The sequence below is a fragment of the Filicampus tigris genome, chromosome 21 (assembly GCF_054856515.1).
Source record: "Filicampus tigris isolate MCC_2025a chromosome 21, RoL_Ftig_1.0, whole genome shotgun sequence".
Taxonomy (NCBI): domain Eukaryota; kingdom Metazoa; phylum Chordata; class Actinopteri; order Syngnathiformes; family Syngnathidae; genus Filicampus; species Filicampus tigris.
In genome coordinates, this window is record NC_141237.1 from 5,551,030 (window position 1) to 5,572,221 (window position 21,192).

Sequence of the window (21,192 nt, forward strand, 5' to 3'; positions counted from 1 at the left end):
GGCGCTCAACATCCAGCCTTACTTGTCTTGTAAAGCCCAAATACCATGTCAGGAAGTGGACAAGTGCTATAGTTTGAATAATAAACATGATTTGAGCTCATTAAAAACAAATTCAAAGTCATTTGCGGTGATTGGATCGAAGGTCGCAGTGGCCTGTATGTCCTCTTTGGGATGGTTTGTTTAAAAAAGGTCACAGAGGATGCTTGGCTTAAAGCAAAGAGGTTCTCTTTTTAGCCATTCATGAGCTGCAGCGCTTCAGAACGTATAAGCAAAAATTGATGGCAAGTCAAGTCAAGGTCAACGCTATACATTCCATACAAAGGGAGCAAGAGGTGTTGGTCCCCTGGATGCTGACAAAGATCACTGGAAAGCCAGCGCTAATCCATTTATTCTCCATTCAGCCTTGTAGGCCGTCCTGGCTTTTTGAATGCCCTCCCGGAAACGGTATTGATGATTGTGACTGTTTATGAGGAACAGCAACAAAAACGGCATTGGCGTGCACATCTCAGAAAAGCGAGTCAATCATTTTCAAAGCAAACAGTATGGAACATTTCCACGCCATTTTCTCTAAATGTATCTCCTCCTATTGTGCTTTTAATTAGCAGCATAGTATAGCCTGCGCCGAGCTCGCCATTATATCAGCATCTCCCTTGGATTGCTCGCTCTCATTGATTTCCAGCACGCATAACAATCAAACCTGTACAACAGGCTCTTAAATGGCATTCACACGCTGGGAAATTTAAAAGCCCGGCGTGATGCTACAGGCTGTTAGCAGCCTGGTAGAGCTGATGAGATTCCAACGACGGAGCAGCTGTAGAACCTGCAGGAGGTAAATGCCGCGGCTCTGCTTCCTTTAAACGAGCAGATTTATACTGGTTCCCATTGCGGGACCTTGACATCTGCGAAGACTGACGCCGAGCAGCGCAAAGTGGAGCCTCGCTTTATTATTACAAAGCAACATGTTGGAAGACGATGGAAAGTAGTCGCAGCACTTCTCTTTTTTTACACATTTTGTTATCGCCTTAATTCATAAATTGATTTTTAAAAATCCTTCAGATTACACACCATCGCCCATAATGACTATAACTTTCGAAAAATACGTTTAAAAAAAAAATGTAATTTCTTTCATTTTCTAATGCAAAACATGACATTATTCACATCACAAAAACGGTGCTGTGAAAACTTTGATGAGACACACTTGCTGCACACGCACATCATACGTTTGCGCTTGTAAAGCTTCAGAGACGTCCTCTTAAAATGCTGGCAGATTAATTTCGCCCTGATGTGAGTCTCAAGCGGCCTTGAGCCTGAAGACACAGTGAATGCTGGTGTACTCAAATGAATACAATAAAAGCAGTGCGCTGTTGTGCAGCGCCGCCATGTTTTAAAGATGAGCCTTCTTCATATGTGACCGACGGGATTCCATGAACAACTCCAACTCAGGCGTCTGAAGGTCATAACTACTGCACATCGCCTGTGATGATGTGGCGCTACCTGAGTATTATATAATACGAAGGCTAGGAGTCCTAAAAAAATACATTTCCTGACCACTATTTCAAGTATAGTTCCTAACTACTTGAGTATTTAAGTGAGAATGTTCAAAACGGCTCCTCAGCAGCCTGCCAGAGTGGCATCCTTCAGGAAAAAACTAACTGCTGACTACGATAAAAACAAAGCCTCCATAAACACTGTGGTGACAACATGACGCACATACCTTGATTTTCTCTGAGATGCAGCGCAATCTTGGTATCATCTGCGAGGGCACAAACAAATCAGTCAGACAAAATAATCAATATTTCTCTCTGTAGTTTGTTTATGGCCAGCTGCAAACCAAATTAATTGCTCCTTCAAGGTTTTATTTTCAACTTGTAATTTTTAACACTGGATTAAAAATGCATTCTTCAACGATAATGTACAACAGAGCGATCCGGGCACGTATACATGTATAATTCAGAGATTTAGAGCAGACTGTAGGGTTAAATGTACGTGTGAGGTATGGAAATGTAGCGTGACCCACTTCTTCACGCAGACACATAAAACACACAAGGATTCACCATATGCAAATGAGGCACCACCAGACGTGTTTCACTGGACAAATTAATTCAAAAGGATCTTTCATGTAAATTTACAGACACGCTTTGGTGTGTCTGAAGTTTGAAAATCAGATGGGCAAATGCAAACAAGCAGCTAATTAAAGGCAATCCAAAGCAATCATGCATATGGATCAGCAACGTCAGTGGAACGAGACAGGAGCCATGAGGGACCAAATTAATAACTTCTGTTCATTTCCACACAGTAAGTATTGTGTGGAGAAAAAAAAAATGTTTTTAATATTGTGCACTTGAAAAATACTCCATATTAAAAAAAAAATACAATAAATAATACTAAAATTAACAGAAGCTTTTCAAAAAAGAATAAACCAGCTCTACAAACGAATTAAAACTAACTGAATTCCAAAAACAAAAGTCAAAACGAAAAGTGACTATAATGAAAAATACAAGACATTTTTACGCATTGTTTCGGATGAGCTGCTTATAAACATCCCTTCAAGATCACTTTAACGGTTACTTCTGACACCGTCATTAAAATAATTCAAAAGAGCTGAAAGGTCGGCATGATTATTTACCTGAACTTCTATGGGCATAGAAATAAAAAAAAAAACGAAGAACAAAGGAGTAAACAAAGTTTGAAGGACACCTTGTCCATTCTGCTATCGTCAGCAAAAGAATGTGACTTTCACACTGGATTTGCATGAGAGAGAACATCCTGCGTTTGGCCTCCCGCCGGGGTGCGGCGGATCATGTGCTCGGGCTTAATGCTGCAATATCAAAGTGTGACCCCGCAGCCTTTCATGCAAAACTCCCTCAGAGGGACAAGCAGGAGTTTTAAGAAGAGAAGATGTGAGATCCGATCATCCATCAGCTGTTTGCCGTGACAAGGCAAAAGTGGTGTTCTGCACTTCACCTTCGGTTGGGGCGCTGGTTGGGGGCTGTGAGGTGGATGCTGGGACTTCTTTGCTTCTGGGCGTGGTCTTGGCGCCAACAGATGTGGTGAAGGGGTAGAGATACGTGGTGTCAATGATGTCACACAGCTTGTCCTTTGTCTGGAAAAAGAAGTCAAAAAAAAGTTTATGTTTGATGGGTCCTAATGTTTTCCTTACAAGCAGGGCATCGGAGTTCCCGATTGCTTGGCTATCGCTGCTAAGTAGCAGTATATTGCGGCTGACTACCCGAGTATTGGTCCAGACTACTTGAGTATTGTTTTGACAACTCAAATATTGATTCTGATCTCTGACCTCATCCGGGCAGCTGTTGTCCACCCAGTCCTGCCGATGACGGTCAAATCCACTGGAGCATCTGAGTGAAGACGACAATCAATCAGTGAAAATCCACTTAACTGATCGATCGATCAATAGAGAGCCATGCAGCAAACTGAGCTGAACGGGAACCTGGATCTTTTTTTGTTTTTTTTTACTGTTTTAAAGGGGGGAAATCAACCCAAACATATTTTTTTCAAGAATATATTCCCAGCAGGCCCACTAGTTGAAACACGGCATTCTGATTAATATTGCGTTTGTGGGAATATGAGTTAAGCAGCAAAATCCACTCATTTTTAGCTATCTCAGGGGGTGGCCATTTTGTCACATCTGTCGACAGAAGCTCAGGGCTCAGATAACGACCAATCACGGCTCAGCTTCAGAAAACAGGTCAGCCGTGATTGGTCGTTACCTGAGCCCTGAGTAGTTGTGATGTCATTTTCAGTCGACAGAAATGACAAAATGGCCACCCCCAGAGATGGCTAAAAACGGGTGGACGAACTCTTATTCCACAAACGCAATATTGATCATAATGCCTTGTTTCAACTAGAACATATTCTTGAAAAAAATATATGTTTGGGTTGACTTTCACTTTAAATCAAGCAATCCTCTATTTGCTTCAAGAAACCAGTTTTCCTGCCTCCGTCATCCCCCGGGACCGTCAGGGAAAGGAATCTTTCCGAGGAAGGGAGCGCAGCGGGCCGTGGGGGTTGGGATGAAGGTGGTCTCGGGTGGATTGCGTGACTTTGACTTAAAAAAAAAAAACCTTCAAAAGTCAGACAGTATTTGAGGCGGCGGCTTCAAATCCTCCAGTGGTTCAAATGTAATTCCCCCCTGTGGTGAACCCTGCTGACAGCCCATCCCCCTTGTTACACGATGCACAGTCCGACAGAACTTTAGCACACATCCAGCATGCTTGATTCCCTTCGTCGCCATATCACCACGGAAGAAGTTTCCTTCAGCTTTAATCATGCCGCTCCTTTTATCCCTCCCTCGATTGTGAACATAATCAACCTCATCAGCTCAATCGGGCAAGACAGAATCCTCCTCTTAATCCCCACACGTTTCCCCAGACTGTGAGATCGCATGAAATAGAGCACAGCAGGTGTGGTGTGAGCAGCTTTTTGTTACGTCTGAACGGCACCGCCAAAAATGGGCCGTGCTGTCATTCATTCCAATATCAATAACTAATTTGGGACGAGGTGCGGCTGGAGAGCGGTTGACGTGAAGAAAGCACTGATGTGATGAAACTCAACCAAATGTGCTGAAGTTAGAACAGACTGCAATAATAGGCGGTGATGACAAGCGTCGTTAGGCAGAATATGTGCTGTATTTTCATTTTAAATACAGCTGCCTTTTCCCGATTTGGGATCGCTGTTATGGCGTCGCTTTAACGTGGAAAAAAGTGGCTTTTGGAAAGTCATTATTTCTCTTTTCAGTCATTTGTGAGGTGTCACAGCTGAGTGTTTCAAGTCAATATGCCCCCCGAATGTTGGCCGGCACTTCCGACCCACAGTAGCCCCAATGAATTCACTGAAGGCATCTGGCCTATTTTTTTTTCCATGGCGCTGCTCCAGCCTTGACCTGCACGAGCTGTGTGCCTCGTGTTCGTTCGGTTCGTTCTCTTTAAAATGTCAGCGCCTCGCATTAACCGCGCAGCCCCAGGAGGCCGGGCGTGCTTTTTAATTAGCGTAACCTGCAGAGGAAGCGAGCAGACGGATACAAAGGGGCTGAAGCGTGCCGAGCCGTTGTTTAAACACACTTGGATAGCTAATTAAAATGCGGCTTAATAAGATGGCAGCTACAGGCGAACAGCATCCCTCCATAAATTACCCACATTATATATATATTTTTTACGCGAATGACTTTGTTTCTGTTTAAAAAGCGAGTCCCGGGGTGAGTCCTAAATAACCAAGCCCGTGGGAGCCGGTCACGTAATTAAGTACAAAATAAAAGATTAATATTTCATACAGAAGGCATTCAAAGTGCACGAGACAGACTTATCTTATCAACTTATCTTGATATTATCTTACCTTCCAATCTCTTTCAAACCTTGACTCAAGTCTAAAGAGCTGTCAAAAGTTATCAAGTAGCGGTCTCAATGTACACAGCAGGAACGTGTTAATGTAGAAGTCAACCCAAAGATATTTTTTTGCAAGAATATGTTCTATGCAAGCCCACTAGTTGAAACAAGGCATTCTGATAAATATTGCGTTTGTGGAATAAGAATTAATCCAACCGTTTTTAGCCATCTCTGGGGGCGGCCATTTTGTCAATTCTGTCGACTGAAAATGACCTCACAACTGCTCAGGGCTCAGGTAATGACCAATCATGGCTCACCTGTTTTCTGAAGCTTAGCCGTGATTGGTCGTTGCCTGAGTCCTGAGCAGTTGCGATGTCATTTTCAGTCGACATAAGTGACAAAATGACCGCCCCCTGAGATGGCTAAAAAGAGGTGGTTTTTGCTGCTTAACTCATATTCCACAAAGGCAATATTAATCAGAATGCCATGTCTCAACTAGTGGGCCTGCTGGGAACATATTCCTGGAAAAAATATGTTTGGGTTGATTTTCCCTTTAATGATCTGAAGGCAATTGGGACCTCAATCATCAAGGAAAACATTTGGTCACACACCACCGTAAATGACTGGAATCCTGCGGCGATCCCTGCTTAAGAAGGCACAGGTATGCCTTAAGTTTGAACATTTCAATGATTTGAGGCTTGGGAGAAGGTGCTGTGGTCAGTTGGAACCAAAGTAGCAATCCAACGAATGTCAGACATTGCAATTTTTCGACATTTGAATAATTTGCGGAAAGAGGAATGCCAGACCGTTATACCGTCTAGAGGAAGTAATGTCTTTTACAGATCATTACCAGGATGTACGAGCAGGATGATTTGTGGACAGTGTGCCCCTTTTTACGAGTGCATGTGCCATATGTATTTACACAAAAGAGCCATAAAAGGCAAGTAAAACATCAATACTAATAAATGGGCGTCCCAGTAAATGCACTTTGTTCAACATCCTGCCAGAGCAGATCATCCGTAATATCATATTCCGTAAAAACGGAATATCGTATTTTATGATCACGTTCAAGGATATCACTAAAATGCATCGTGATGCTTAAAAAGTTAAATAGATCTTATCCCATCTTTTGAAGGCCCGTTCAGCTAAACCGAGGACATTTCTCTCTGTCTTGAGTTATTTTCAGACAAATCTTGAGATGTGTAGCTCAACCAACCTGTTGAGTCGATGGCACCAGCTGCAGTTGAAGTTAACCTGGGAGGAGATGCACGTCCCACAAGAGGTGAACTGGAGACACGCTGGAGAGGGGAAACGCTCACTCAAATCCAAGACATGGACAGATAAGAGAGAGCAATTGATCAGCGAATGTCTCTTACTGGGCAATGGTGTAAATTCCACGGCAGAGGAGTTGGTGATCCTCGTCTTGGTCAGCTCCACACGGTGGTACTCGTAGATGGTCCGCCGCCTCACGTCTACATTTTGGAGAAAGACGAAGAAGTGAGAGAGGAAAAGGGGATACAAAAAAAAAAAAAAGTGGGACAAACAGCCCCCAGAGAAAGAGGGGAAGATAGCATGAGGCAGAATGAGGTCAAATGGGGGAGGCCCATTTTTTGCACTTTATGTCTCTCTCTCTCTTTCTTTGTGCGCTTCGCCAACTGGAGGCGGCAATTTTCTGCCGTATAAATCAGAGGCTGTTGACGGGCATTCACACTAACAGTGAGGAGTCAGTCATAAGCCGGTCGAAGACGGAGGGACGCACGCGATCCATCACCGACTCTCATTGCTTTTCGGCCCTAATAACTCACAAGCTCAGGACGGTGTATAAAACGGGGTCTCCTTTTTTTTTGCTGGCGGTGCATGTTTGCCACAGCCAGAGGAGGAGGAAACGGATGGAATGGATCATTTGTTATGTTAAAACGCACAAAGCCCGGGAGAACACTTTTAGCGGATTGATTCTATTGACTTTAAAGGCATCACAAATTAAAAGGAGGCCAGGCAAGTGGAAATTCATCACAAATTACTTAGAGATGAATGGCACCTCATTGTCGTCATTGGTGTCCAAAGTTTGGGAGGTGCGCCAGACAGCACTCGGTGCGAGTGTACAGGTGGTCCTCGTTTTTGGGCAAGATTCTGTCCCTACACTCTAAAAACAGTTGGGTTGAAAATAACACCATTTGGGGTCAGAAATGGACAGACCCACTACTTGGGTCAGTTTGACCAAAAAATGGGCTGTTTTGTACACAATGCAAGAAAGTGGGTCAAGTTGACCCAATTTGTGGTTCGGTCCATTTTTGACCCAAAATGGTGTTATTTTTAACCCAACTGTTTTTAGAGTGTAGGATGGTCCCCAAATTTCTATGGAAGCTGGGACGGGCCATACAGGCTCACTAACCTATTCTAATCCATTCTATTCTGATCCAGCTGTGCATAAAAGGCGTGGAACAAATTACAAATAGACTTTCAACATGAGGGAAATTGAGCCACGAATAATTACAGTAAAGTGTAATGCCTATGTGGCATATAAAAATGGTATAAGTATCTTTTTTTCTGTAGAAATACTGATGGAACAGGTGTATAAATAACAAATTATGAAAAAAAGATCCATATGTTGAAAACCCACCAATGACAGGTTTAAAGCTCAGCAAATGACACGTTATTCCATATGTTGGAGACAACATTTGGCATTTCTGCAGATTCTAATGGGATCCAATACAAGAACTGTGCCGAAAACATTCAAACTAGTATCGATGAGTTTGCTGTAGAAAAAAGTACAAAACATGACATCAGCGGTGGAAAGTGATAACCCGGCACAACTCCTATGGGCAATTATCATTCGAAACAACATACATAAAACATCAAGGACGTTTAGTGGACTGCCCATGCCTAATAGAGAGTTTGCTCAATTCAATACGCTTTAGGGTACCTTTCTTTGTGAGAAAACACATTTTTGCCTGTTTTTAAATAGTAATTACGCCTTCACATGAATGGATTCCTTCACAATTACCCCGACTTTCAGTGTGTAGGAGGACGTGGAGAATGTTGCCTTTGACGTTTCACTCAGTAACAAATGGCAATAACTGCAAGCATTGACAAACACAACGCTTAGCAAAGCTTTAAAAGCATCTGTCCTTGTTGCCGCAGCGCTTCAAAATGGCAGCTGAACAAGGCTAATTGTCCCCTGTACAAAAAATCTTAGAGGCTCGACACGTCACCCTGGCTGCTGGCATGCATAATTTCTTCTTTTTTGTGCTTTTCATGTCTTTAAGTGAATCAGCTTCCGCCTGCAATAATTTTCTATGCTTGACGAAAATGATTCTGGCTCCAAATATCTTCTCACAAGACCAAAGCGATGCCGTTTAAGAGATAAGGAAGAAAAAAAATCTACAAAGTGTGATGGCTCCATAAAAGAAAAGAAACTGTGATTACAGATGAAGACTCACTGGGTATCTGCTGGATTTTGTGGACCACCACAAAAGCGTCTGAGAGACCCACCTTCACCGGGTGGTTAACCGGGCTAATTTGCGACAGTTCAACGGGAATCTGAAAGACAAGGAAGGCAAATGGAACAGCAGGACCTAGTGTGCCTTGGGCTTTTTTTTTTTACACTCTGGATGAGTTATTCTCATTCAGTATATTTCTTTTTCTTAAAATGGCAGTTATTACAAATAACTGGCACATTTCAGGGACGATCGATACAGTAACTATATAACCTGTCCAGCCCACTTCTTCCAAGCGTGCCAGACAAAGGAAAGTCTACCAAAGTTGAGTACGCATCAGAGCACTCATACTCGACAAAAGTAGTAGAACTGGAAGTGGGCCCAAGGTTTTCCTCGTGTGAGTAATGCAGTCTTAGTACACAATTGAAGCTAATTGGATGTACCTCTTTGTAAGCAAAGACGATGCGACCGGTATCGTGCAAGGTGGCCTGGAATGTGAAACTGCCCAGGTTGTAGTTGTCCTGCAGATGGACGTGGTCCCACTGCACCACCAGAGCGGTACCTGAAGGGGTCAAAAACACAACACCCGGTGCTCATAACCTTCACATGCAGAGGAACAATCGTTTTTTTTTTTCCTGGCAGACACCTCGGGCCTCTGCTGCAAGTTTGAGCTGATTGGCTTTAAAAAAAGCATGTGAGCTGATATGAAAGCCCAGCACCGGTGCAATAAAAACAGCGAGCCGTGGGGGAGCGAATGAAGGCAAGGCGGTTATGATGATGATGGATTATGTAGCTCTGGCAAGTTTGAAATCGGACCGAATGACATTGCTGTGAATGTTTTTTCTTATGTTGGGAAAAGAACACCTAATATTTTCACCGACACACTAGTCAGACAAAATCTTAGAACGATTATTATTATTTGAGTATATTGCCCCTTTTAACATGGATTACAGGATGATCTGATTTTGGTCCAGTTTCATACACACGTAACACTAAAATAAACGGACCCCCAACCGGGCCAAATATGTCTGACTGAAAATTCATGATGTTCCGTGGTGACCCTGTTTCATTCCAGTCCTGTAGATGTCAGATATGAACTAATGGATTCAACAACTAGCTAAGAAAAAAACAAACTAACACACTAGTAAAAAAGTAACTAAATGAAGAAGAACGAACTAGCTAGCTAATGAACAGACATGAAAATAATCAACAAGCTCATAAGTGACTCCCTGTGAATAAGAAGTCTAATAATATAGCACCATTAGAAACAGGCTCATGAGGGATTTACGGTACTAGGACCCTCGGGCATTATCTTTGACGCTATTTAGTTTTACAGCGGACTGTGGGCAACCTATTGGTGTGACAGCCATTCTTCCCCAAGGAGCAAGCGCCAAGGTTTGCCAACACTCTCATCAATTTTTACAGCCGGAGGGCTTCTATCTAACGTAAAAGCAAGCTTTCTGCTGACAGCTCTGGAGAGCAGCGGGGCAGGAAAGCCGGTAATGATTTACATGTGCGGAACGGGGGACTGCGAGCCCTAAAGGACGAGGTCAAGACGGTTAAAAAACGGGCTCCAGTGTGGCGCCGGCTGTTTGCACCTCCACAACGAGGAAGAGGTCTGTCAGCGACTTAGACCTGATCCAAGTCCCGTTCGGCGGAGGAGGGCCGCCGTGCAAACTGGGCCGAGTGGGGTGGGGGGGGAGAGCACATGCTGGCCTTGTTTCTATTTCCACTTACCAGCTCAGCAGGCTGCGCAAGCTCCAAACAAACAAAAGCGAATCCACAAACTACAAATTGCACTACCGCAACCTCATTTTAGTTAAATTATCCATGGCCAAGGCTTTAGTGTTTAAATGACATCAGCTTACTAAGCAGACACAAATCCCCCTCTCACTTTCCTCTACTTCAGGATTCTTCTACAAATCATTTCGGTGTCTTTGTATGCCTTATCACAACTACAAATGCATGGAAGACAATCGCATCCTTCACCCAAGTTTTTTTTTAACGAATCCACTTTAACATGCCGCCAGAGTGCAACAAGAAATTTAACAATACACTCGTGAATTAAACTGAAACACCACTACATTTCACTACATTGCTAATAGTGTACACACAAGCAGTAACCCTGCTTGTAATATATTCTCCTTGTGCCATATACTCCACTGGTAACTTTAAGCACAAAGAACAAACTACTGATATCAATGCTAATCCCAACTATGCCCCTTAGCCCTCAGCTTTGCACTTTCACATCTAGTGTCTCTCACTAACTGACCGTAAAACTCTTTGTCGATATTGGCGACGCGCTGAGAATGGATTAGTGTTGTCCTAGTCGGGTGAGCTCCGCTTCAGAAGGTCACACAGTCTGGCCCAGAATGAGATGATGACGAATGTGATGGATAACCAGAGCCTGACAGCATTCATTCAGCGTGAAGTGAAAATTTATGGGAGCATTATGAGTTTCGAGAGGGTTTCACACCTTGCCATAAAGAAGAGCTATTTGTTTAAAGCTCTGTGATGAGGTAACATATCGTGGTGAAACTGAAGCGTCAAAAAACAAACAAGAGGGTGTTACCGTTGTCAAAATAGATGACTGTTGAATTTCTGGACACGCTGGGGTCGAAGTTGGCCATAAGAGGGGCTATGTACTGCGTGGCAGTTAGCATCCTGTGCACCACATCGCCTGTGTAGATGAACCCTGAGGGAGATCAAAAACATAGGAATTAATACAGTTATACCTGTTACCTAAAATCTGAACACCCCAGAAGTTGCACCTTTTCGAGTAAAATAACTAAGTAACTACGGACCTGCTGGGGAGAGGGAAGTCTGGACTTCCCTGCTGAAGCTGCTGCCTCCGCGACCAGACCTCGGATAAGCGGTAGACAATGGATGGATGGATTACGGACTTAACGAACTAATGAACAAACCATCCATCCCACCCGAATGAGGACAAGCAATATAGAAAATTGATGGATGAATGTTTTGTGGTAGCTTCCGGCATTGCTAAAATGTACATCCTCGTTCTTGGGTGAGCAAACTGAGACTACATCTCTGGAGAGCCTCCTTGTTTTAACGGTTGCTTTGTGCCTAAAAAGACACAGGGTGCGGCTTCAGGCTGCTTTAGTGATGGTTTTAATTAGTGGTAGCATCCTCTATCAGAAACAGAAGGAGCGAATTGCAAGGGGCCTTGAGCAAATATACGCCAAGTGACTCATGTATCACCACGAGGTCATGGGCAAGATGAACACACGTTGAGTGCAAAACAAGCACATGGCAACTTCTGCCGTCCTCTGAGCGGCACGCAAATGGATTTCTCCTCACGCGTTCCCTGAGCTCGACACAAACCAGATCTACACCACTTAGCGACCTGTAAACACGCTTATTAATGGACTCCAGCACAACGGAGAAAACACCCATCATTCATCGCAAAGGAGCAGCCTCTGAGTGCGGAATTTAGCACTGATTAAAATGGCTAAAAGTTTTAGCCTTGGCTCGAACTACGCCAGTCTTCCCGGAGTCTGGATTATTTGTCGTTGTTGTGATTATTTCTATTTCGTTCGCGCCCTTGGTATATCCTGGATACAGACAATTATGTTCATTGTTCCCACAGAGCCGAGAGACTACATTATATGTCTGTATTGTTGTTTGCTCTGGTTGTATGTGTTGCTGCTCATGTGTTACAGTAGCAGTTGTTTGAAAGTTTATATTTAGCGTTTCGCATTATACAGTGGTAAAAAATGTACATTTTTCATCAATCCCATTTTTCATGAGCTCAGATCTAAGACGTTTTCAATTGGCCTATTCCTCTCAAACATTGTTCACAAATGTGTCTAAATCTGTTGGTGAGCCCGCCCTTCACAGGTGTGACATATCAGGTGTGCCTTTGGCTGTCCACACTAAAAGGCCACTCTAAGATGTGATGCTGCAACACATTGAGTTAATCAGGTTGTTGACTGTGTCCTTGGCTTGTGTGGAACAATCTTGGGAGGTGATGTTTGTGGATGTGGAGGCCGCTTGGATCTACTGCCAAGTTCTCTGAAAGGCTTTTGGGATGGCTTATGGTAGAGAAATGAAAACTCAATGAGAGAAAATTTGAATGGCCAGTATCGCAGATTTTCACCTGTTGTGGGCGGGTCTGGAATGTATCCCAGTGATAAATGTATTAGCCAAGTATAATGTTCCTTCGTCACGTTTCCAGGTTGCTTCAGCTCAAGTGCGTGGTCGGTGTACACTGTATACGCCGTCTGGCTCCATATTTTCGATGCATGCAGCTTTGATTGTGTTTTTTACATTTTACTGTCTAAAGAAGATTAAAGTGTCACACCAGCGAACAAGCGTATATAACATTGAAGCATATCTGGTTGATGAAAACCTGGAGGGGGGAGAATCTCATTGAGACTAAGGCTGGAGACTCTTATTTCACGTCATGCAGCAGGGAGGCCTCCAAACACACATCGATCACAGGGAGAAGAGGGAGCAGAACATGCCGTGAGGGGAATCAATCTTTCCCTTAAGACCTCCCTGCAAGGAAGACTCCATATTGTGCACAGTCAGCACACGGTACATGAGAGGGCTGGGGGGGTGAGGACCATGTGACTTTATTTAGTGGTGTCAAACCCTCCCGATTCACTTACATTTGTATTCCCACCTCCCTCCCAAAAGTTGTGTATTTAACATTTCAGCAAATCACACAAATGAACAGCGACAAACGCGGCTTCTGGAAAAGAAATCCAGCCCTTGAATGCAAATGAAAGCAGACGGCGAGATCATTCGAGTGTTTCTATCCAACCAGTGGAGCATAAATCAAGGAAGAACTGCAAAAGCTGCACATTTGAGGAATCGAGATTCTGGTTTAATTGCCAGGATTCAGTTAGGAACCTCAGCAATAATCCCAACTATGTGCCGTTTAGGATGTCAATAGAGTTTAGCCAAGTGCCACTAGCAGGATACATTTCCATTCACTTACTCTGAATCCAGTGTTGGCCCAAATGTGTGCTTCCGCAGCATAAACAATTTAAAAGTTTATAAAACATGACAATTCTTAAATGATACAAGGTATTCAAAGTATTTATTTCACATCTGCCACACCTGCAAGCTAACCACCCACCCATCCATCCATCTTGTATTATGCTGGTCCTAGTAAGATATATTGCTGTATACAATGTAAACTTTACTTAATTTTTCCAGTCTGAGCCGTCGCTTGATCAATTTATTTTGCTTTGTGATTCCAGCCAAAATCTGAGTTACAAACGATCTTGAGATATGCCACCAATCAAGTGTAGTAGGGAAAAAAATGGAGAGCCACGGTTTCACATTATCAGCCGTTTTTTCGAATGGGACAAACAGCCAAACACAAATACGACATTGCAATACTTGAAAGGAGCTGCTGTAGGCCCCAACTCACACCCATCCACCACCAACAAAGGCACAGATTCACCACACCAATACTACAGTATGTATAGTACCGTAACATCCCGTGACTGACACGCACCCGTGTCTAAAATGTTTAATAAAGTTTGGGAATCTGCTTTAAAGAAACAGCTGGAGCACTGTTTTCAACCGTTTTCTGTTCATAGTAATGTAACCAGCTGCTTGTACCAAGTGCTTGTGTGTGTTTGTGGAGAGTGTCAGGGGGGAGTGAGGATCTGGAAATTAGAAGACAGGCAGCCGGCATTTTTCCACTCGAGTCTTGACGGCGAAAACCACAACCGCCCAGCCAGCTATTATCACATCAAAGACAACTCTTGACCAAATATTCCAGAGATGCTCCGTTAAATGTGAGCGGAATGACAAAAAAAAAAAAAAAAAATATATATATCTCACGCATCTCTTATCATGATCATCACTCCCTGTGTTCCTTCCCCAATGGCAATGTCAAGGTGGCATCTTGAAAAAAGCATTTGGGTGGTGGCGAGCTGATAAGACTGCATTCCCCCAGACAGAGATGGAAGGAGGAGAGTGAAGAAGAAAAGGAGGTGGAGGCAGCTATCTTCCGCCTGCAGGCCCTCTCAGACTTTGACTTCTCACTTCCTTCCCTCCGTTTCAGTTTAGCATTTGTCCTGACTGTCACCAATGCCTGTATATGTTTATTAATGTCTTCTCCTTCTCAAAGATGGGAAATCACTTCCCCGCTGTTTGTTAGTAGTTTAGTACATTTGTTTAGGAATGCAGGTCAATACAGCGGTAACTCAAATCACAAGTGAAATTGAAATTGAAATAAATTATGAGTTGATGGAGACAATGAAAAAGGCCACAGACTGGCCAAGAAAACCAACATCAATGATGTGGTTGTTCTAACCCATGAAGCAACTACTATTTGGCATGTAGACCGAGAATATAACAATACTTCTAGGCAATTATTGTCTATTCCATGTGATATTTGGATGTTGGTCAAATACATTCGTTAAGCACTTGTGCTGACCCGGTAATGGCTGGGTGATAAATGCTACTGTGGTTATATAAAGGTCTACAAGGTGATGAGGTCTTTCTGGCTATAAAATGGTATATTATTATTATTATGGCCCACTTAATGTGGTCCATCACTTACAGATGTGTGCACACGTCCTCTGGAAAGCACTTAATGGACTCTATGGCTTTTCTATCAATTAGTAATGAAAGACAGCTTGAGCAAACAAAAACTCTTGGACATGCGTGCGATCACTCTCTGGCGACCCTGAGCAGATGCGATCGACGCCGAGTATGAGGCAGAGAAGAACAAAAAGAGCTTGTGTAAACACCAATAAAGTGAAGCTCCAGTCAAGCGGGCGCGCTAATTCCCGCGTGATGTTTTCTTTGGACGTTCCCAAAAAGCAGTACTCAGGACGGCGTGCGTAAACACAGCTTGTGGAGGGGAAAATTATTTGTCTCTCCCACACATCCTGACCTTTTGGCTCCATTCAGTCCTATTTTCTAACCTCTTTCCTATCGTTCCGGCTCATATCCGTTTTCTGTACGTCCTTAAGCTATCTGGTAAGAACCGTGCGGCTCACTGGACACATCATTAAGTAAAGAGAACCAACGCTGATTTACGGGTTTCAATTCACGAATTGAGCTATTTGCAATTTTTTTTCTGGACACTATCCTCTGGCTTTTTGTTCCTGCAATATCCTAAGATAAAAAAGATATCTCCAAAGCCCTGAATAATAGGAAAGTGTTATTTGGTGTCAAGGACGTATGTTCCAGTGATACATTTGTATGTCGGGAGGAATTGTAATTATCCTTGTCAGAATTGCCAACTCCAGAAACTTTTTTTAAAAGGCACCTACAGACAAAATATTACGACTTTCAGTGTTATTGAAGACTTCTGAGGACTTCCTTCCGGATACAGTCACAGCAGGAGATATTCACACTTGCATGAGGTTGCGACTGCAGTATTTGACTGCAACCTCATTCTCTGTGTTTGTTGCACAACATCCCCCCGCAAAAAGGTGAAACTAAGGTGAAAGCCACAACCAAGTCTGTGCCCACTCATTCCTGCAGTTGAGGGAAACCAGGGAACCAGCCCTGAAGGCGTCCCTCAAGTAGCTGACAAAATTTGGCCTCGAGCCTTGAACAGGAACGACAGGTGTTCCACATGTGGACAAAAGTGCTTGAGTTGACAAAAAGTGAGATGGCAAAAGACCTGTGAGAAAAATCCTATTTAGTGTTACTTTCCAAAGTGTCATTGCTAACTACTAGCCTAGCATGTGTATTCCACCAGTTTCAGCTACTTTTCTAAGTTTGCATGAACGGAAAAAAAAAAAAATTCCCATGCGGCCGTGTCAACTCTTAGACACACATACACACCCGGCTTCTGATACCGCCGCCGTCTTATCAATGACGGCGAAGCCACTTGGCAGACCCGCTCTTGTTTCCAGTCCAAACCCAACGCTTGCTTTCCCCTCCAGTTCAGTTTGGCGCATGTAGGCGAGGGGAGTTTGTTTTTTATCTACTTTTCCGAGCAGACGTTCCCATCGAGGTGAGAACTGCAAATGGTCATGTGTCAGAACAACGACTTGGGAGAGCTTTTGGAGTCTTCTGAGGTCCAAATTTTATGAGATTTACTTTGCAACCTGTCAGGAACGCATTTGCTGTTGGAGGCTTTTCAGTGCTACGGGCCTGTGATGCTGCTGTACCACAGCCACATGCTAAAAAGACACAATAATGGCAAACACATATACACAATGCTGTACATTTCTTAAATGCCTTGGCACTTTATGAATCCCGACCACATTCCTCCACCAAACCACAGCGCTGTAAAATGTGTCTGCGCGCACCCTGGTAGCATAGACAGCATATCCAATAACAATATCAAATAGTGAACTATTGACTTTTGTTGACTTACCGCCAGTTGCCACGGTGATCTCACGCAGAAAATGTCCATAGAAAGGGAAATCGAAGGAAAGGTTGACTCTCTGTGAGGAAATAAGCAGAAAAGAAAAGGCATTAAATAAAGTTAGATCAGAATATCAGTGATGACGGGATGTGGATGGAGGCAATGTCCTTGAGTTTTATGTTTCGGGGTGACGCAATTACGATTTTTTTGCTCTTAAGTGACGATATGCATCGTGGTAGTGGAAATAGAAAAAAAACGCACACGATTGAATATCTTCATATCGGATTCAAGGGATAAAAATGTGATGCTTATCAGATATTTGCCAACGCGAGTGAGCAAAAAAGTCTAGAATAAACCTCATCAGAGATCACCGAAATACATTGATCGTTGAAATATACACAGCTGCGTTTGTCCAACAAACACCAATAAAGACATTAAAAACACTCAATTGTCGATCGCATTTTGGTTTGTCTGTTAGCATAGGGCTAAGCGGTTGTTTTAAATACACATGCAATTCTATTTATTTTATGTTTAGTTCGAATATAAATTTGAACTCGGAGTGGCAATAAACAGCCATGAAGACGAGGATATGTGTCACGTGAAATGCAAATGGATATAGATCTAGACATTCAATCGCAATTGGATCTTTAAAACCAGCCTTAGAAAGTCGGTTAATTTGAAATGCAACACCGCTGCCGAATGGAGGCACGTATAGTTTCACTTCATCTCAGGGCCCGGGCCAGATGCGCTTATCGATTTTCTCCCAGGACAAAAGCCAAAGTCAGACCCCACTTTTCTCTAGGGAAGAGAATCAGCTCAAAGCCAGGCCCCATTGTACCAAGTCGAGGCTCAATCCATCACCAGATGAAGGAAAACGAGTAGAATGCACAATGCACAACTATTTCATGGCTTTTTTTACTCTAATATCACTGGGCAGCATGTCATGGAAATTTCCCAAAAAAGGCTGCGACATGAGATCGTGGAGTAACGTCTTTGACAGACATGGTGAAGCAGCATGGGGCTCATTGTTTATTTCTAACGCCCTGCTGCGAGTACAGAAATTGCTTTTGTGATGCAATCCGATCAAACAGGCACTGTATATTTGTTCTTCAGTCGCGTCCATACAGCAGCTTATGAGTGACTCGAGTTTCCGTTGAGATTTTAGCAGGGTAATTTGATATTAGCATTCCACCACAAACACCAAATTGCATTAATGATGACTTCTTTCACTTCGTAAACCTAAATCATAGTTTAACTGCAGGGCACAGATGGAAAGTAGGACTGAAAGCGAAGATTATTTCCAGCTACGGGTTAGTTTGTTACTTTATTGACCAAATGAGACTTCTCCAAAAGACAAACTGTCCTCAAATTGCTTTTTTTCCCCTGTCCAGGACCCAAACTTTTCTTTTATCCAGATATCAAAACCAAAGATCCAAGCGTAGCAAAATCAATTAACATGTGACTCGTTTATGCAAAAAAATCCACCGATGTCGTCGGTTGACTTACCGCTGCTTGTCTGTGCGTGTTGGACAGAATCCCGTGGATCTTGACTTTCTCCTTGTCCATCTGCTCGATGTTTACCCACAAGCCCTTGCTTGTCGGATCCGGCGGGCTGTACGTTTTGGATGTGTAGTAGTTGTGATCTGTGTCCTCCTGCGTGTGGGCAGAAACAACACAACCCTGCTTGTGTCTGCAATATAAACACCCAATTGGAAACAAATGCTGCAGCATTCCACGTCTAATTTCTAGCATTTCTTTTTTAGATTCGAGATGCAATCCGTGCATCAAGTGGTTTAGATCCCCGCATCTGTTGGAGGAGTGCCAGACGGAGGACTTGCCATAAAACATAAAACAGATGTTTTATGGCGAGCCGTCCGACTTTGCTGTCTTAATCCGCCGACACGCAGTGATGTAGTCTAAAATTATACTCAAATTCATATTTTCTGTCTGTCTAGTTAAACGGTACAAATGGAAAATTGATGTTTTAATGCCTTATTTACAATTAACGATGTCTCTGGAGTGCCTCCCCACCCATCAAGGGTGAAATTAAACAACCAAGTAAATCTTTTGTTGTCTGCCCCTTTCGGAAAATGTGTCTGAGTCAGCAGTACTACTTCCACCTCACTGTAGCTAATTTACATAACTGCCCTCCACACAGAATTTCTCATCCCTTGACATGATCAGCTAGCCTGGATGAAGGTCCACAGCCACTTTCAAGTGACGGCTGTCTGAAGCACGATCATGCAGTTACTGTCATGCAGAAACCATCCCTCTATAAGACAAAAGATAAGCAGAGCTGCATGGATATTTTTTTCTGGATACACATATTAGTATTATTAGAATTTATTTAAGGCCAGAATGCGGTTTTGAGTAGCAGACTGGTCACGCCCCCAACTGGATGACAGCCCCTCCCACCCACCAATCGTCTCTGGCCCCAGGTCACCAGGTGTCCATCCAAGACCATCTCCAAAAACCATCCTGTGCTGATCATCTGGATGCTCGAACCGCTTTACGACTTCTCTCTTGGAAAAAGCGCCGACTCAGGCTGCCCCTTGGGGTTTTTCTTCTTCTGACTTGATTTGTCTGCGTGAGAGCTGATGAAAGGCGCCTGGCTGTGTTGGCTTAAATCACATCACTGAGAGAAACACCCGCTTGGAATGAGATATTTCTCATCTCGAGTCTCATATTCCAAGGCTAATATTATGTAGAGGCGTGTTACATATTCTTGAAAGGGAAGATAAATCACTGACTTATCTAAGCAAGGTTTTTGCTTTAATTAACGTTTGTCTACTGGCCTTTTGTCAAACTAAGCACGCTATCTCTGAACAAGCACTCTCCACGTGTCCAAATATCTACGCCGTGAGAGTTCCAATAAATGGCTTCCCATTTCAAAGTCTAGTCCCTGAAACAGCAAGTTTTTAACAAGGTTTTTGAGCGAAAAGGTGCAGCTGTGAGGCATCTTATCAGACCTGCAGCGATGGAGGAGGCAAACAACAGGAAGCCCCATGACACAAGCACCTCTTCCTAATTTTGTACAGGAAACAATAAAAGCAAAAAGTGTTTTTTTTACAAGCACTGTTCCAATGTTTCTCTGTTAGGAGACAATCCCTAAATGGCATTTTTTTTTCTCCCTTGCTTTGCGAAGGGCTCTTGAAATTGCTTTGTTTTTGGTGTGCCGGTCTATCGTGTGTAGCACCACAAAAAAAATTCTCAAGAACCCTAACCCGAAAAAGACACGGTACATCTGCCATGACGTGACATGAAGTGAGTTGTGATGTATTTTGATTGGAGAAGATTTTGTTGGGAATTTATCAATGTATTATTGTTATTATTACATTTGTGTACAGAGCTTTGTTACAGCTGTGGCTGTTGTAAATGCACTATATAAATAAAGTTGAGTTGAGACGGAGTTGAATTTATTCTATCAAAACAACATGTTTGGATTGTTTTGGTAGGGTTGTGAACTGAGTAATAAATTTTAAAAAATGCTTAATTCATGACTAAGTAGTTGGACCACTGGAAATGTAGCATGGTTGCACAACCCCTGCTCGTTGAATGCGTCCCCAATCCATCACTCCACTTCATCTCCTGCTAGTACCACCTTGCATTCCCGGCCTCTGAAGGTAAGAGTAGCACTGGGAATCCGAGCTGTGGGAATTCCCCCCTCAAAAGAGCCTCTGTATGAGTGGCCGCAGACATGAAACCTCGCCACCATAAAGCACCCACCCCCCCATTACCGCACATTAGAACCAGCCACACAATCAGGTCCCTGGTCGGACCCCACATGCTCCACTTTGCTTTTCCTGGCAGACCGTCACGTCTGACATCGGTTAAAGCCTCAAGACAGGCCGCACGTAGTGTAAATATGAGCATGAGCAGGGTGTGAAAATGAGGCCGCGGAATGCACGCGAGTGCTTTGGGAGGAATATGTCTGTCTGGGCCCTCCTAAGCGGTGTCGACCGGCAGCGTTGACATATGATGCAGTATTTGGAAAAGGAGGAGGGTGTAGAATGTAACATTCAGCAGGGAGTGGGCCGCGGCATGCGCTCTGCTCGTCTGCCTGCTTGTGTATTTACGTCGCTCGCGGAGCAGACCCCCAAATGAT

General features: G+C 43.4%; 1 protein-coding gene across 3 annotated transcripts in view; it reads right to left on the minus strand.

Moving 5' to 3' along the window:
- Positions 1–21,192, minus strand: part of LOC147127330 (plexin domain-containing protein 2-like) — a 51,917-nt gene that overhangs the window by 2,850 nt on the left and 27,875 nt on the right. For all 3 annotated transcript variants that reach the window (XM_086021011.1, XM_086021014.1, XM_086021012.1), the window contains 10 exons: positions 18,594–18,740; positions 17,097–17,166; positions 11,349–11,471; positions 9,220–9,338; positions 8,780–8,879; positions 6,716–6,811; positions 6,556–6,637; positions 3,296–3,356; positions 2,965–3,103; positions 1,715–1,753 (listed from right to left, as the gene is read on the minus strand). In XM_086021011.1, coding sequence (XP_085877137.1) covers positions 1,715–1,753; positions 2,965–3,103; positions 3,296–3,356; positions 6,556–6,637; positions 6,716–6,811; positions 8,780–8,879; positions 9,220–9,338; positions 11,349–11,471; positions 17,097–17,166; positions 18,594–18,740 — 976 coding nt within the window. The remainder of the gene's footprint in view (positions 1–1,714; positions 1,754–2,964; positions 3,104–3,295; positions 3,357–6,555; positions 6,638–6,715; positions 6,812–8,779; positions 8,880–9,219; positions 9,339–11,348; positions 11,472–17,096; positions 17,167–18,593; positions 18,741–21,192) is intronic.